The sequence below is a fragment of the Cynocephalus volans genome, chromosome 4, assembly GCF_027409185.1.
Source record: "Cynocephalus volans isolate mCynVol1 chromosome 4, mCynVol1.pri, whole genome shotgun sequence".
Lineage (NCBI taxonomy): Eukaryota > Metazoa > Chordata > Mammalia > Dermoptera > Cynocephalidae > Cynocephalus > Cynocephalus volans.
In genome coordinates this window covers 152,443,806-152,462,420 of record NC_084463.1, presented here as the reverse complement: position 1 = coordinate 152,462,420, position 18,615 = coordinate 152,443,806, and the positions used below count along the sequence as shown (strand labels likewise).

Here is an 18,615-nt window from a genome sequence, read left to right as displayed (position 1 = left end):
TATTATTATTATTATTTTGCAAGCCATGTGATGGTAGAAGCTGTGCTAGAAGCAATGGATATAGATCAGGTCTCTGGGTTTGAGTCCTCATGAGCCTCTTAATTAGTTTGTGCAGTCTTAGGCAAGTCTCAAAATCTGAGCCTGCCTTGATGGGGTGGGATGGTGTGGTAAGCTGTGAATTCTGTCAAAAATAGGTGTAAAATGGGTTTACAAGCTTAACTGTAGGAGCTTGTGATCTGAGGTCCAGGAATATGCTTTTAGAAGTCCTCAAAGTCCTGGAATTTTATGCTACGTAAACAAATGCATAGAAAAAGGACTAGAAGGAAACTCACCACACTGTCAAGGATGTTAACTTCCTGCAAGAGGAGCAGAACTGGAGCAGTGAAGGGGAGTTCCCGTGTCATTACTCTGTATAGATTGGTATTGCTTGGATTTATTACTCTGATAGTACATTTATATCTTATTTACAGAAATAAAGAGTCCTTAAAAAAAAAAAAAGAATTTGCCTGGAAAATTGCTCATGTCTGTGAATTCGTGCATTTTTCTTTGTTTTCATCAGGGGCATACAGTTAATGGAGGGCTGTGTGATTTCACAAATGAAAGTTGTCAGGACCTGTGCTAGACATCTCAGCAGATGCCCCTCTGACCATGCTCCTCCCTTCCGCCCTTCCCTGGGCTGCCTCATTGGGTCTCTTTGGCTCAGCTCTGGCTTCTGGTGGGACGCAGCAGTCACCTCCTGCCAGGCTGCCCAATCCTTCCAGCTCTGCCTGCCTCCAGGTTCCAGCAACTGTTTTCTCCCCTGGCCCCTTCAGACCTGGGTGGTTACCAGTGAGTGACCTGTTAACTGACCCCAGGCACTGCGCTACCCTTTGTAATTTCCCCATACTTTGCCCACACCTTCAAAACAGTCCCTTTATTAAACTCTCCTCAAATTACCCAATTTGAATGTGCCATCTGTTTCCTGCTGGGACCCTGGCAGATACAGTATTTTTAATCTGTCATTGCACCGTCAGTGTCTATGCGCTCACACACACATTCACTCACACATGCACTCATAGGCACACACACATTCACATACTGACACTCTCAGCCTCACACATTCACCCACTAATATGCGCACCCACTCTCTCACAAACCAACATGTGCATGCACACTCACGCACGTGCACTCTCTCACGCAACACCGCCTGCTCCCAGCACTTTGGGGAATGTAGTGCTCTGCTTAAAATCCTGCCCCAGTGAATCAAGGGCCCATGTGGGCTGCAGGAACCCGGCCCATGGCAAAGAGCTCCTTGTCTAAGCTACAGGGCGCCACCCACTGCCACTGGGGGTGACTTTCACCTGTGCGCCATTAAATTGGCGACTTTTGCCAGTTCTTATTTTTAGAAATGTTGCACTTTGTCCACTGCGAATCCGGATGACCCCACAAACTACTCTCAATGTGCTTAGAAAGATGCTTCATAAAAATACTAAGTTAAAGCGCCCCCTGGAGTCTTTAGCCATGTGGAATAGACCCAGGAGTAAAAATAAAATCTTTCCACCAAATTTCCTGTAGGAAAAGATCAGAAAACCTCAGAGATTAAAAAAATAAAGATGAACTTAGGTGAACAGCACCAAGTACACAGGGTAGGTGTTGAAGGGAGCCACATTTTGGCTCAATTTGAGGTCACCTTTCCAACGACTGGAGCCACCTGATAATGGACAGGCCACCTTGTGAAGAAGCCCATTTTCTAGGGCTGTGTCTCAGAGAGATTGATTAGGAGTTGGGATCAAATGACCTCTAAGGCTACTCTAAGATACACCTGTGACCTTGGGCAAGTCACTTCCCTTTTAGCACTTCTGCTTCCTGGTCTGCAAAATGACCACCTCAGTCCGAGTGTCTCCAAGGGGTCTACAGCAGCTATAAATTCTTGAAATCTCTGAGTCTGCAGGCAAAGAGATGCAAAAAGTAGGGGGACGGGGCAGAGGGTGGCATTTGGAAAGGAGCTGCAGAAGCAATTAGTGATGGAAATGCAAGTCTCTAGCTGCCTCTGGATGTCTGAATTTGCAGATTGAAACAAGGCAGAATCTTGGCTGAATAATTCCATTCCCTCTAGAGCAAATGGCAACAGCAGAACATTGAAAAATCTGGCCTCTGATGAAGGAAGAGGCAAATTAATTTGTTTGAGAGACAAAAGACCAGGGTATGAATTGTGCCTCTAGTGTCTGCTAGTCTTTTAGCCTCCCTGGAACTCAGATTCTTTGTTTTTAAGTGGGGACAAAAGTATCAACCACATAGGCATGTTTTTCTGAGGATTAACAAGTACGAATGTCCCTAGCCTTCCTGGCTGGGATGGAGATCATCCAAGAAAATGTTTGTGTCCAGGTTTCCTCGTTTACTTGCTCTGTGACCTTGGAAAACTTTTTAACTCTTTGAGCCTCTGTTTTCTAATGTGTAAAGTGGGGGGACTGTAGCACCTACCCTATAGGGTGCCTGAGGAACAATGAACCACAGTGCACAAAACACTTTGCACATGGGGTAACTAGTATTCTTCCTACAACTAAGTTGCTTTGTGAGATTCTAAAGAGCTGCACAAACTTTACTGTATTGTAAAAACTGCACTGTTGCAGAGTCCTGTGCTGAACCTGGCTTTCAGAAAGGTGGCCTTGTAGCCTCCCACACATAGGCTCTTAGCTTAGTCTTGGGTGTCTATGGGTGCTAGCTTGAAGGCAGCATGTGGGTGGTGGGTGGGCACCCAGGTGGAGGTGTTTGAGGGGGCATGGGCAGAGCTCTCTGCCTGCCATGGATAGCAGATATTCTCCTATATCAGTGATATTCCTTGGGCCCTCTGGAAATCTTTTTAAATCACAAGGGTCAAATTGAGCCAATTCGTCCCCTTTGTACTCTTGCCTGGAGGGCTTCGGTGAGGGAGTCAGTTACCTGGGTTCCTAAGAAGACCCACACCTCACAGACGGCTTCCCTTAGGCCCCTGAGAGTTATGCTGGCAGGGTCCTTAGAGGTCCTTTGTCCTGTCTCCCCAAATATAACACAAGATTATTTCAGACTAGGTCTATCTTGCGTCCTGCAGTGTGTAGGCGGGCAGGGAGGGAGAAAGGGATGGGACCCATGGCACAATAAACTGGAGATAAAGAGCTCCAAACCAATTCTTTAATTGAAAGATGCTTTTCTAAAATTGTACGACCCCAGGAGCTGGGGTCTTCATAACAGTTTTATTCTTCATAAGCTTTCCTGCCAAATGAGGTGTTTGGAGGATTGAAGAATTCCCAATGGCCAGAGAGAAGATAGGAAGATGAAAACTTGCATTTTAGATCATGAGAATTTTATTAATATGTTACTATTTAAAGCCAGCATACAAATATCCTTTGTATTGATTTCAGTGTGATGTACTGACTGAATAAATATGCCAATTTCTGCCAGTGAGCCAAACAGTATTTTTAACCTACTTTAAAATATGTGTTGTTTCCTATGGTTTTTTAAAGTTTGGAGTTGATTATGAAAGCACTTTCAATTTTTAAAAATTCTTTCCAGAGTATATACATATATATTTTAAACTATTAAATATAAAGCTTAATGGTGTGGGTGATTTTTTTTTTCTAAAGTTACAAATTAAGGTGAAAAAAAGGTGAAATGTTTTGTTTTGGCTTGTATATGTCATTATATTGGAGAATAACACTACATCAAAGGAAATTTGAGTCACAATTATTTGAATATATAACTGAAATATATTCTTATGTATATTTGTTTCCTGATCACTGCCTATTTAGTCTATTTATCCTGTTTACTGTATAACACTATGTACTTAGTCAGGGCCCTGCCAGAGACTTTGGGATCTTCAAAAATTAAGAGTAATCCACAATGTATACATGTATTGAAACATCACATTGTGCCCCATAAATATGTACAGTTATTATTTGTCAATGAAAAATAAAATAAAGGGCTGGCCCATGGCTCATTTGGGAGAGTGTGGTGCTGATAACACCAAGGCCATGGGTTCGGATCCCATATAGGGATGGCCGGTTAGCTCACTTGGGAGAACGTGGTGCTGACAACACCAAGTCAAGGGTTCAGATCCCCTTACCGGTCATCTTTGAAAAAAATAAATAAATAAAAATAAAATAAAATAAAATAAAACTTAAAAAAAGAAAGTAGCGTTGATCTTGTGGACCACACTTTGAGAACTGCTGACTTGGGGTAATATAGTAGGGTCCCGAGCACATAGTAGAAAATCAGTAAATGTTTAGTGGATGAATCAATAACCGAATGACATGAATGACAAAGAAAAAGATTAAGGTAAAACAGAGAACTGAAGCTTTTCATGGATTGGCTAACAGTATCCTCAAGATAAAAATGATACTATCATTATTTTATAGGTGGGGAAATTGGAATAAGAGAAGGTCTCCGGCTTGTTCATGGGCTTTCAGCTAGTTCTGAATAGTTTATCCTCTGGTTCCTCTCTTCCCCTTACTTCAAAATGAAAGAACAAACAAAAGATCCTGTAAGTCTCAAGGCCATTGAGAATATAAGTGATATTTAAAGACTGGCTTGAGTTCTTGTTTGGAAGGGCATTGAGGAAGAACTAGTAACAATTGTAATTGTTTGTGACTCATGAAAGTTCCTGGTTATAGACAGTACTATGAAATTGCCATCTTGTAAAATGATACCAGTTATCAACCTTACTTTGTGGAAAGAGAAACCTTAGAAAATTCAGTCACAGACAGGAAGTGGGGTTATCTGGGAGTTACTTAGGCATGTTATAGTTTCAGGGCCAGACCTAAGAACAGGCAAAGAATCACAGAATCCCATTTTCAGGAGACCTTGCCTGTCTGGTGTAACTACCAACCTGGTACAAGAATCTTTGACATGATCCCTCTTCCAGTGATGGGAGCCCATTAAATCACAGGACAGCCCATTTGTCACCAAGTGACTTACTGTTAGAAAGTCCTTCCTGAACCCCGTCCCCCAACCAGGCTCAGCAGAGAACCAGGAGGAACTTCCCCCTGGGGGGAAAAGGTAAGTGAGAGGACCCCAGAAGCCCCCATCAACACCTTGGACACCTACAGTCCTCAACCCTAGGGACCCCTGCAGTTCTCAGCAGGCACTAAACCCAGCTGAGAGAGCTGCCTGCAGTCCTCACATGTGTGCTCACCCCGCATGAGCCAACACTGTGCCCTGCCCTCTGTTGGCTAAACAGCTACTCAGCTACATCATCTTGGAATTGGAACTACTTCTGGAGTCTGTCTTGCCCTGGAGGTGAGTAACACCCTCTCATCTCAGGCACTGAGCCATTTTTGAACCACCTCTGCCTAGTGGCCTGACATCCCCTAGCCAACTTGCAAGCAGCTGTTACACCTTATCCTGAGGGAACCACTCCAACCACCCCTCCCATTTGCAGCTATGCCCCTCCCCCTCTGGCTTGAGCTGAAGCTGTGCACTCCCTCTGGGGGAATCTCCAACTACCCCTCCCAGTCATTGCTGTGCTTTACCCTCTCAGGCCTTAGCTGAAGCAGAGCATTGCCCCCTGGAAAATTGGTGCCTTGGTCAAGAAGCTGTTTGACCATACTGAGCAACTCCTCATCTGAGGGTTGAGCTGATGTAGTATCCTGCAACCTAGGGAAACAGCATGGCTGAGCTGAGACACCCTGTCCTACACACCAAACCAACTCTAGTAGACTGCTTTCCCGAAGCTGAACTAGCCCCCTAGAGACTGAGCTGTTGAGACACCCCTTTCCCTGGGGAGTACAGTCAGCCCTGTGCTGCTCCAAGTCACCCAAGGCCCAAGTGACAGTTGTGCCCCACCATCCTGGGTGCTTGCTGCCACTGCACCTGGCTTCACAGACTGGGATAGTGCCAAGTCCCACTGTTCCAGGGTCTAGAGTTGCCACTACACAATGCCTAACACTCTGGGACCTGAGTGACCACTGAACCCCAATATCTCTGGTTCCCAAATGGCAGCTGTACCCTGCTCTCTGAACCTAAACCTCCAGAGCACCCCATTCTCCCCCAGAGTCAGGCCAGTGCTGTTCCCTGCCCCCTAGGGTTACAGTCAAAGCTACAACCTGGCCCAGTGGGCCTGAGCTGCCTGGGAGTACCTCAGAGACACAGACCCTGGCTCTGTGGGCAATCTACCTCTACCCTGTTGCAGAGAGTGAACCTGCACCCTAAGACTTACTTGCTACCATAGGTTCACAAGACCTTGAGCCTAGATCCCTGGCTCTACAGCCACTCTGAGCACCTCTACCTTGAACCCAGTGCTGCTGTAGTTGCTTGTAGATCATGTCAGACCTGATATCACAAGGGATCCCCTCATCAAAGTCTTCTCATTGTGGGATAGATGAAAATAGCCCTTGCCATTGAAGACCTTAACAACCTACAACTTCTATGGTCTAGGTCACTGAGGCACCCACAGTTATCAGTGATGTTGATTGCAGCTGAAGAAGCTGATCAGCGACTATGCCTCTGCATCTACATGGAACCAGAATCACTATACCCTTCCAACACACTAAGACCCATCTGCATGTGAAAGACTCTTTCTATAATAGCCACTCTGTAAAGTTTGGGAGAGGTGATTGTTTTACCAGATGCATAGACATCAACACAGAGACCCAAGAAACATGAAAAAACAAGGAAATATACCACCAAAAGAACACAATAACACTCTAGTGACAGATACCGAAGAAAAAAATCTACAGACTGTTGAGAAAAAAATTCAAAATAATGATCTTAAGAAAACTCAATGAGATACATGAGAATATAGCTAAACAATTCAATGAAACCAGGACAACAATTCATGACACAAATGAGAAATTTAACAGAGATAGATATAGTAAAACAAACAAAAAATCCCCCAAACAGAAATTCTGCAGCTGAAGAATTTAGAGAATGAAATACAAAACAGAGAGCTTCAACAGCAGACTAGAGCAAGCAGAAGAATCTCTGAACTTGAAAATAGGTCATTTGAAATTATCCAGCTTGGGAGTGGGGGGTGGGAAAGAATAAAAAAGAGTGAAGAATAACTACAAGAATTATGAGACACCCATTAAGTGAACAAATATTTGCATTATGGGAATGCCAGAAAGGGAAGAGTTGGAAAAAGGTATAGAAATAATAATGAAATAATAGCTGAAAGCTTCCCAAGTCTTGGGAGAGATATGGATATACAAGTCCAGGAATTTCAAAGATCCCAAATAGATTCAACCCAAAAATGTCTTCTCTGAGGCACATTATTGTCAAATTGTCAAAAGTCAAAGACAAAGAGAATTCTAAAAACAAGAGAAAAGCATCAGGTCACATATAAGAAAATCCCCATTAGACTAATAGCAGATTTCTTGGCAGAAACCTTGTGGGCCAGGAAAGAATGGGATGATATATTCAAAGTGCTAAAAGAAAAAAACTCCCACCTGAGAATACTATATCCAGCAAAGCTATCCTTCAGGAATTAAGGATAAATAAAGTCTTTTCCAGAAAAACAAAAACTGAGGGAATTCATCACCACTAAACTGGTCTTACAAAATATGCTCAAGGGAGTCCTATATCTGCAAGCAAAAGGATGATAACCACCATCATAAAAACACACAAAAGTACAAAACTCAATGGTAAAGAAGATACACAAATGGGAAAGAAAAAGGAATCAAACCTTATCACTACAGAAAACCACCAAGCTGCAATGATAAATAATAAGAGAGGAAGAAAGAAACAAAGGATAAACAAAACAACCAGAAAACAACCAACAAAATGACAGGAGTAAGTCCTCACTTATCAATAATAACCTTAAATGTAAATGAACTAAATTCTCTGATTAAAAGTTATAGACTAGCTGAATAGATAAAAACCAAGACCCAACTATATGCTGCCTACAAGCAACTCATTTTGCCTATAAAGACACACATAGACTGAGAGTGAAGGGATGGAAAAACATATTCCATGCAAATGAAAACCAAAAGCAAGTGGGAATAGCTACACACACACACATACACACACACACACACACACACACACACACACACATATATCAGATAAAACAGACTTTAAGTAATAGAGCTGTAATAGACAAAGAAGGACATTAAATAATGATAAAGGGCTCAATCAACAATAATATATAACAATCGTAAAGATACATGCACCCAACATTGGAGCACCCAGGTATATAAAGCAAATATTATTAGATGTAAAGGGAAAGATAGACTCCAAGACTATAATAGTTGGGAAATTCAACACCCCACTCTCAGCATTGACAGATCATCTAGACAGAAAATCAGCAAAGAAACACTGGACTTAAATGCAGTATAAACAAAATGGGCCTAAGAGACATTTATAGTACCTTTTATCCAACAGCTGCAGAATATACATTCTTCTCATCAGCACATGGAACATTCTCCAGGATTGGTCACATATTAGGCCACAAAATAAGCCTCAACAAATTAAAAAAACAAAACAAAACTGAAATGATATCAAATATCGTCTGTGACCACAATGGAATAAAACTAAAAATCAATACTGAGAGGGACTTTCAAAATGGTATAAATACATGGAGATTAAATAACATGCTTCTTCTGTTCAGTTGGACTTAGTAAACAAAAGACACAAACCAATAAACAATCCAAAACCAACATGCTTCTGAATGACCAATGGGTCAATGAAGAAACTAAGAAAATTAAAGAATTTCTCAAAACAAATGAAAACAGAAATGCAACATACCAAAACCTATGGGATACCCTGCTGTAGGCTAAATGTGTCCCCCAAAAGTTCATATGTTGGAAACTTGACCTCCATTGCAACAGTGTTAGGAGGGTGGGAAATCCAATTATGGTATTTGAAAGGTGGGGCCTTGGAGAGATAATTGGATCTGAGGACCATGCCCCAGTGAACGGATTGATCCATTTATGGAGTAATGGGTGTGGTTCTGGTGGCTTTAAAAGAAGAGCAAGTGAGAAGGTTCACTCTTTCTGTTGCTCAGCCCATTCTTGCCATGTGATAATCCTGGTTGCCACGGGACCCTGTAGAGAGTTCCCCCCCAGAAGAAGGCCCTCGCCAGATGTGTTCCTTGGACTTTGAACTTCCCAGCCTCTGAAACTGAAAGAAATTTCATTTCTTTATATATTATCCAGTTTCAGGTATTCAGTTACAAGTGAGAGAAATGGACTAATACACAGCCAAAGTAGTACTAAGATGGAATTTTATAGCAGTAAATGCCTACATCGAAAAAGTAGAAAGATTTCACATAAACAACCTAATGATGCATATCAAGGGACTGGAAAAGAAAGAACAAGCCAACCCCCAAGTTAATAGAAGGGAAGAAATAATAAAGATCGGAACATAAATAAATAAAATGGAGACTAAAAAAACCTACTTTGAGACCTTTTGAATCTTTTGAGACCAACAACATGAAATTTTGGCTTTTAAAAAGATAAACGAAACTGACGAACCATCAGCTAGACTAAACATAAAGAGAAAGAGAGGGAGAGGGAGAGAGAGAGGATTCAAATAAAATCAGAAAAGAAAAAGGAAACATTACAAATGATACCACAGAAATACAATGATCATTAGAGATTATTATGAATAACTGTATGCCAACAAATTGGAAAATCTAGAGGAAATGGATAAATTCCTGGACAAATCCAATCTGTCAAGACTGAACCAAAAAGAAATAGAAAATCTGAACAGCCCAGTTATGAATACAAGATTGAATCAATAATAACAAGTTTCATGTTAAAGAAAAGCCCAGGGCTGGCCACTTAGCTCAGTTTATGGTGCAGCCTTATAAAACCAAGGTCATGGGTTCGGATCCCCATACTGGCCAGCTGCAAAAACAAACAAATGAACAAAAACAAAAAACAAAACAAAACAAAACAAAACAAAAAAAAAAAAAAAAAAAAGGAAGAAAAGCGCAGAACCTGATGAAATCTACCAAACATTTAAGGAAGAATTAATAGCTATTTTTCTCAAATTCTTCCAGAAAATTGAACAGGAAGGAATTCTTCCAAACTCATTCTATGAGGCCAGCATTAGCCTGATACCAAAACCAGACAGGACACAACAAAAAAGAAAACTAGAGGCTAATATCCCTGATGACCTTAGATGCAAAAATTCTTAACAAAATACTAGCAAACTGAATCCAGCAGCACATTAAAAAGATCATTCATCATGATCAAGTGGGATTTATCCCAGGTATGCAGGGATGATGATTCAACATATGCAAATCAATAAACACATCTCATCAATAGAATAAAGGGTAAAACCCATATGATCATTGTAATTGATGCAGAAGATGCATTTGATAAAAATCAACATCGCTTCATAATAAAAATCCCAAACAAATTAGGCATAGAAGGAATGTACCTCAACATAATAAAGGCTATATATGACAAATGCACAGCTAATATCATACTAAACAAAGAAAAGCTGATAGCTTTTTCTCTAAGAACTGGAACAAAACAAGGATGCCCACTCTCTTCAGTCTTATTCAACATAGTACTGGAAATTCTAACCAGAGCAATTAGGCAAGAGAAAGAAATAAAGGGTATATAAATTGGAAAAGAGAAAGTCAAACTGTCCCTGTTTGCAGATGACATTGTCTTATATAGAGAAAACCCTAAAAGCACCACCAAAAATCTCTTAGAACTGATAAGCTTAATAAAGTTGCAGATAAAAAATCAGCGTATGAAAATCAGTAGCACTTCTATAAACCAATGAAGAAGCAAGCTGAAAAAATTCAAGAAAGTGATCCCATTTACAATAGCTACAAAATATATAAAATACCTAGGAATAAATTTAACCAAGGAAGTGAAAGATCTCTACAATGAAAACTACAGAACCCTGAAGAAAAAAATTAAAAGGACACACAAAAATTGAAAGGCATGCCACATTCATGGAGTGGAAGAATTAATATTGTCAAAATGTCCACACTACCCAAAGCAATTACAGATTCAGTGCAATCCCTATCAAAATACCAATGGCATTCTTTACATAAATAGAAAAAACAACCCTAAAATTCATATGGAACCACAAAAGATCCTGAATAGCCAAAGCAATCATGAGCAAAACAAACAAAGCTAGAGGCATCACACTACCTGACTTCAAAATATACTACAAAGTTATAGAACCAAAACAACATGATGCTACTATAAAACCAAATACATAGACCAATGGAACAGAATAGCAGACCCAGAAATACATCCACATATTTACAGCAATCTGATTGTCAACAAAGGGACCAAGAACATACATTGGGGAAAGAACAGAATCATCAATAAATGGTGCTGGGAAAACTAGATATCCATATGTAGAAGAAGTAAACTAGACCCCTATCTCTCACCATGTACAAAAATCAACTCACAATGGATTAAAGACATAACTATAAGACCCCAAACTATAAAACTACTAAAAGAAGACATAGCGGAAACAGTTCATGACATTGGTCTTGGCAAAGGTTTCGTGAATAAGACTTTAAAAGCATGGGCAACAAAAGCAAAAATAGACAAATGAACAAAACAGGCAAATAGGCAAAAACAAAACGAAACAAACACCAGTCAACAGAGTAAAGAGGCAACCTGCAGAATGGGAAACAATATTTGCACGCTGTGCATCTGACAAGGGATTAATATCCAGAATATATAAGAAACGTAAACAACTCAATAGCAATAAACAAACAAACAAACAAATAAACAAATGAAATCCAATTAAAAAATGGGCAAATGAGCTGAATAGACTTTTCTCAAAAGAAGACATACGAATGGCCAAGAGGTATATGAAAAAAGTGCTCAGTATCATTAACTGTCAGGGAAATGCAAATCAAAACCACAGAGAGATACCATCTCACCCTGGTTAAAAATACCAAAGTGTATATTTACCAAAACGAAAATAACAAATGCTGACAAGGATGTGAAGAAAGGGGAATTCTTACACACTGTTGGTGGGAATGTAAATTAGTATAGCCATTATGGAAAACAGTGTGGAAGTTTCTCTGTGTCCATCAACTATAAATGGATAAAGAAAATGTGGCATAATACGCAATGGAATACTATTCAGCTATAAAAAAGAGTAAAGTCCTGTCATTCAAGGCAACATGGTTGAACTTGGAGGACATTATGTTAAGTGAGGTAAACCAGGAACAGAAAGAGAAATACCGCATGTTCTTACTCATATGTGGAAGCTAAGAAATTTGATTGCATAGAAGTGGAGAATAGAATGGTGGTTACCAGAGCTGAGAAGGGTGGCACGGAGAGGCGATAGGGAGAGCTTGGTTAAGAGATACAAAATGACAGCTAGAAAGGAGGAATAAGATCTAGTGCTCGATTGGACTGTGGAGTAACTATAATCAATTTTTTGTGTACTTTCAGTTAGCTAGAAGAGAGGATTTTGAAAGCTTCCAACACAAAAAAATGATAAATGTTTGAGGTAATAATAATTAAAAAAAGATCTGTGGTTGCCAGGGTTTCAGGGGCGGGACGAATAGGTGGAACAAAGAGGATACTTAAGGCAGTGAAACTTTTCTGTGATGCTATATTGGTGAATACATGACATTACACATTGTGCAAAATCCACAGAACAGTACAACATAAAGACGAAACCCAAATGTAAAACTTAGTTAATAATAATATATCAATATTGTTTCATAATTGTAACAGATGTATCCGATTAATGTAAGATGTTAATAACAGGAGAAACTGTGTATATGTGTGTGTGGGGGGTGGGGTGGGGGGGTATGTGAACTGCCTGTATGTTTTGCTCAACTTTTCTATAGACCTAAAACTGCTATAAAAAGTCTATCACTTAAAAAGAAAAAAACCTCAAAAAACCAAAAAGAGAGTCCTTTCTGATTTTGAGCTGAAATCTGATGGGGGTGGGAGGGGGTGGGAGCAGGTGTGGGATCTTTTCTTCCCAAACAAATGAAGCTGAGGTTCTTTAGAACAGTCTTTGCCTTCTCCTGATGTCGCAGGAGACTGGCGGATTACCTGAAGTTGTAGCCTGGGGAGACACTGCTCTTCTCAGAAACGCTATCGAGCCGAGTGAAGGAGTATTTCGGGATGCACTGGTCCCAGGCCTTGTCCAAGTCGCACACCCAGCCGATCTTAATGCCCAGAACTCCGCCCTGAAGAGAGGGGCCAGGTGTGAGCTCTCCCACAGCTGTCCAACCCCTGTACTCAGCAGGGGGAGAGTGAGGAGGGGTTTGTAACAAAAGGTTTTTTGTTTTTGTGTATTCTTTGGGTGGAAGACAAAGGCAGGGGGAAAGAGGTGACTTGTCACACCTTGCTCAGTCAAGAAGTTCTATAGGTAGAATGAAAACCTTTGAGCCTCTAAACCCTACTTTTGGAATCTTCGGGTTCCTTAGCTACAACACAGGAGAGAGAAAGTGGCCACGGATCCACTTTCCTATTGTGTGGCCCTTTCCAGAGATCTAAGTCCTCTCCCAGAGGTGGAGTGTGAAGTCAGGAATGGGAAACTCAGGCTGGGAGGAAACATGGGGGAGAGGCAAGACCATCCAGGACTGAGGTGGACAGAGGAGATTCAGGCACACGGCCAGTTGCAGGCCTGGGATGCTTCCGCCAGGTGGCGCTGTGTCACGGCAGTTCCTTCTTCCCAGTGTCCCAACCACCTGCCCAAGGGCCCTGAGGTCTGGGTTCAAGGTCATAGAAGAATGGCTAGGTCCTCACCGTTCTGGCCAGTTTGGCAAAATCCTGCCCCGCAAACTTGACCACGTCACCCACCCGCAAGATGGGGCAGAAGGGGGCCTTATCAGGATGGAAGCGACATGTCTTCATGTCCCTGGCCGTCAGGTTGGGAAGGAGGTTTCCCCTAGGGAGGAGAAGAAGAGAGATGCAAGGCCCAGGTTAAGGTGAAGATGGTCACCCACAAACTTCCAGAGCCGTGGGGCCCTCCTTGCCCAGGCAGGGGGATCTGAGCCCTTATCTCTGGAACCTCCATCTCTCTCCCATCTTTCTCTGCATCTTCCCTGGAACCCCCATCACCCTGTATTGCGTTAGGGTTACGTGTGTCCCTGTCTAATCAGAGGCACTCCTGTTAAGCTGTGCACCTCCGTAATGCCTGGCGTCGAGCTTTGCACATGGCCCAAGCCCAACAAGTAGCTGTGAATGAATGAGTCAATCAAGGGGGGTTGAACTGACCAAGAGAAAAGGGGTATCACGCATGGCTTGATGTGGGGAAAGAGAAATAGATGAGCCCCTCTGGCTCCAACCTTTGGAGGTATCTAAGTCCCAGGGCCAGGTTTAAGTTGTTCCTCTCCTGCCCTAAGCAAAACTCTCATTTGGGCTCTGAGCCCCAGAGGTAGGAAGATGGCAGAGAAATTGGCCCCAAAGTCCACCCGCTATTCAGTGGTCAAGGCCCACTGGGAGGCTGTGAATATGAGTCCCAGGGAGATGGGTGGATGGAGAGAAAGTGGGGAGAACATGGAAATGGGGCACCTCCAGTCTCCTGTGAAAGACGTGGCAGGGTGCGGTTGGGGACACTGCATCTTGGTTTTAGGGAGGAAGCAGGGACTCACTTCTCAAAGTTGAACAGGGGGAAGCGGATGCTGTTCTTGATGAAAATGGTGAAGTTCTCAGCCTCCATCATGACTGGCCTGTGGGTGAGAACAGGTGGCTTTAGCTTCTCAGGAAGAAGAGGGGGAAACAGGTCTTCACCCAGGGGCCACCTTTCCTGGTGGACATCTCCCAAAGGGAGACCTCTTATAGATGACGGGCCCTCTGAGAGCTGGCAGGGGGAGGCCCTTCTTGGTGTGAGGGTCAGAGGGAGGGGAGGGGTCAGGTGAGATGGGCCGGGGAAGATGATATCCTGAGGCCACTTCCCCACTCCAGGAAGGGACACTGCTGGGAGGAGCCATGAGACCCTCCCCAAACTCAGAGATGTAGAGCTCCCACACTGGCAAGGGGGAACTGGGCTGGGGTCCTCTCTCCTCCCGTCGGGCTCAGGTCCTTACATTTCCACCGTGTCCACCTCGGTGGGGCACCAGCCCTGGATCTCGCAGGTTCGGAGCGCAGAGCTGTAGTTCACGCAGCGGCCAGTGAGGATCCCTGGGAGGGTGGAGCCACAATGCTGGGTAGCCCCTGTCCTTTGCCCTTCCCCTTCCCCCTTCTCCTCTTGGAGAACCCCCACCCACACCCCCAGGGACCTGGCAGGTGGAGGGAAAGGACAGGCAGAGCAAAGGGAGCCAACCTGTGGACCTGTGGCACATTTGTCCTGTAGCACTTTCTCCCTCCTCTCTTCCTGAGCCCCAGACCAAGCCAAAGGGAGGTGACAGCCCTCCCATCACATGCTCCAAGCCCAGCCATTCGGAGAAGCCCTCATTTTCCATGCTCTTCCTTCCTTGCCTCCGAGCCTCTGCTGCAGCTCTTCCTTCCGCCTGGAATACCCCTTTGGCAGCCCTGTCTCTCCTGCCAAATCTTAATCTTTAGGGCCTGTCCCAAATGTCGCCAGCTCAAGGTAGCCTTTTGGGGCCACCCACCCAGAACCCATCTCTCTCCTTCCCCTGGGCCCCACAGTCCTTGGTTCCTCCTCATTGGCATTTGCCACTATGCACCTCTGTCTGTCACCACCCTCCCTAGACTGGGAGCTCCTCTGAGGGCAGGGGCCGGGCACCTTCGCAGCCCCACTGGGTCCGGCACCCAGTGCGCATCTAGAAACGCCAGCAGAGGTCCACGGGGTGGGCCGATCGCTGCTCCCTCTGCCCTCTCTCCTAGGGTGGGCTCTTGTTCTAAGAGATTTGCTGCCCCCCAGGGTTGTGCTAACACTCTGGGCTGTGAGGGGTGGGGAAGGGGCTGAAACTCACCCCCACCAGGGAGGCGCTCAGGCCCACACTCGCTGTCGGATACACAGCGGTACTTCTCCTCGTTCTGTGGGGAGACAAGTCCACAGGGGGGTGAAGGACCCTGAGCTGGCCCAGGGACCCCTGCTTCCCACAGCCCGCAGGCTCTGGAGAGCGGAGGAGATGGGTCACAGCTCCAAGGCCAGAGTTTGGGCCTCTGCTCTCACCCATGCCTGCCCTGGCCCGACCCTGCTCCTGCTCCATCCAGCCTCCCTCCCTCCTTTCACCTCTGGACAGGATCCTTGCATCTGGTTTTCAGTAACGATCATCTTGGTGATGATGACGAAGACAGAGGTGCCCTTGAGAGGACAAGGAGAGAGAGAAAAAAGTGCAACAGTCCCAATCTGTGAGGCTCTGCAGACCGACACTGATGTTCTGAGGAGGCTCAGGCTAAGTGATTTGGCCAAGGTTGCAGCGTGAATAAAGTAAGGGCAGAGCTGGGATCCCAACCCAGATCTTTCCAACTCTCTCGCTCCCTTTGTGTGTTGCCCTTGGTAGCAGTGCAAGTTGTGGCAGAGCCTGGAGAACTAGCTTTCCTGGTGGCCAGCACTGTACTCGGGGGACAAGGCCCAAGTTCCCCCCACATCCGTCAGCTGCTGGGGAAAAGGGTCTCTGGATCATTGATACCACAGATTCTGGTTTGGGAATTCCATAACCATGCTCCTTGCCCTGCCCCCTCCCCTCCAACTTGCCCAGGTCTGGGCACCCACACACCATCCTGGGGTAGGGGGACCATACCTGAGGTGGTGTCACGTAATCAGACACGTCCATGACTCTGTTGGCATAGCGTCCAAAGCCCTTGACCTTGGTGACCACCGAGGACTCAATGGCCGTGTCCCGCACCTGGTATGCCTTCTCGTGCAAGAAAACCCACCTGGGGCAGGAGAGCAGGAATGGAGAGAGAGTTCATAGGCCCAGTAGATAGAGGCTGTGAGAAGTCTCCCTCCTGCCGACATTGGGATGGCACTGGTGTGCCTGGCAGTGGGAAGGCCCGTGCCAGAGGGTGAAGTACTGTTTCCACCTTTTTCCCCTTTATCCCCATCCCCTCTCAAGAATCCTATTTGTGCTTTGTGCTTAAAAAGAGTGGGTTTTTTAACCCCTCCACCCCCAATAGCTAATTTTCATCCCCTTGGAGACCACATTGCCCCATTGAGAATGCATGGCTTAAAGTCATTCCCTGCTGATGATGGAGGCCACCTCTCTGGCAGGCACCCAGGAGAGAGAAGGGGCAGAGGATTCCAGTCCTCTGGTCTTGTGCATCCCATCTTTGCTCATGGCTGTATCCCAAGTGCCTGGCACACAGTAGATGCTCAGTAAACAAATCAATGAAGGCCCTTGGGAGCTGAGTGCTTGGCAGTCTCCATCTGTCCAAGTGTCAGATGAAAAGGACAGAGGAGAAAGGGAGGGGCATCACCTGAGCCTGTACCTGGCAGGTAATTGGAATTAGGTTGGCAGGGGTGTGGGGTGTGGAGAGAAGCCTCTCATCTTATTCCTTGCATTGTGCTGCCACCCAGTGTTCATTTCTCTGTTCTAGTCTTTCACTGCAGTTTTAAGCCATTATGGGACCACGTGGGTGAGGCAGTCCCCACTTCCCTTCGTCCATCCCTACCTGCCTCTGCAGACTGTCACAATCTTCTCCAGCAGCAAGAAAGGCCTGCAAACACTTGCTGACAACTCTTTCTTCTGCATTCCTTTAAGGTGGCTGCCTTTCCATTTGAAACCCTCAAGGCTCAAGCCACTACTCCCGGCCTCACATAATACCACCCTTCCAGCCTTCCATTTGCTCCTGGTGGCACACTGGGAGGTAGAAGCTGTTACTGTCCCCATTCTATAGGTGAGAAAACCTCATCAAATATGTTTGGAAAATGCCGAGCATACCCATCTCTCCACGGGAGAGAAATATGCAATATAAACAAACAAATAAACAAATACATCTGTTACATATTGTTAACCTCACTGTCTCCCAATCTTACTTGACCATGGAAGCCAGTTTGGAGAAATACTGGTGACATATCAAGGAATCAGGGAGTGCACTTGTGGAAAATGCTGGGTTAGGGTTATGTTCTGCATCTAACCAGGGTGGCCCAAGGGTGGAAAACCACATCAGATGAAAGTGAGTGGAAGGACTTGAGACCGTATAGCCCAGAGAAGACAAAGCTGTGGGAGTCCCAGGCTGGGAAACTGCAGAGGCAGTACGTGGGCTGATCGAGCAGTATATAAGGAGGCGGGTGAGGACTTTGAGCCCAGGAGCTTTCTAACCACCAGAAAGTGGTCTGTGAACGAGCTGCTGCTGTGGGAGGTGGTGAGCGCCACACACCTGGCAAGACTCAGGAGAGCCTGATGCTCGCCTTCCAGGTTTGCTGAGGGGAGACTCCTTCCTTGGGGGGACTTTGGATGGGATGTCTTCTGGGGTGCCCCACTGTTAGAAGATACAAAAAAGAGCAGCTCCCAGAACATGCCAGGAGTCACAGTCACTTGTAGGTTGGGAACCACAGTGATGTTTACTGCAGACACAGGCTGATGTTTACAAGTGGCTCCTCATTCAACTTTCAGTGAGAGGGTTTGGAGTTATCTCCAAAACGGAGCTTCTCTCACTCACTTGAATTCTTTTTTTTTTTTTTTAATTTTTATTTTTAACTGACAAGTAATAATTGCATATGTTTATGGGATACAACGTGAATGTTTTAGTATATGCATACATTGTGGAATGCTTATGTCAAGCTAATGAACATATCCACCACCTCACATATTTATCATTTTTTTACCGTGTCACTCACTTGAATTCTGAACTTTCCTGA

At 44.5% G+C, this 18,615-nt stretch overlaps 1 protein-coding gene across 1 annotated transcript in view; it reads right to left on the bottom strand.

Annotated features, from left to right (window-relative positions):
• P2RX3 (purinergic receptor P2X 3) overlaps nt 1-18,615 on the bottom strand; it is a 35,665-nt gene that overhangs the window by 11,718 nt on the left and 5,332 nt on the right. Inside the window, exons 2-8 of the mRNA XM_063095512.1 lie at nt 16,556-16,691; nt 16,045-16,116; nt 15,782-15,845; nt 14,933-15,026; nt 14,498-14,575; nt 13,650-13,791; nt 12,951-13,087 (exon numbers count right to left, since the gene is read on the bottom strand). Coding sequence (XP_062951582.1) covers nt 12,951-13,087; nt 13,650-13,791; nt 14,498-14,575; nt 14,933-15,026; nt 15,782-15,845; nt 16,045-16,116; nt 16,556-16,691 — 723 coding nt within the window. The remainder of the gene's footprint in view (nt 1-12,950; nt 13,088-13,649; nt 13,792-14,497; nt 14,576-14,932; nt 15,027-15,781; nt 15,846-16,044; nt 16,117-16,555; nt 16,692-18,615) is intronic.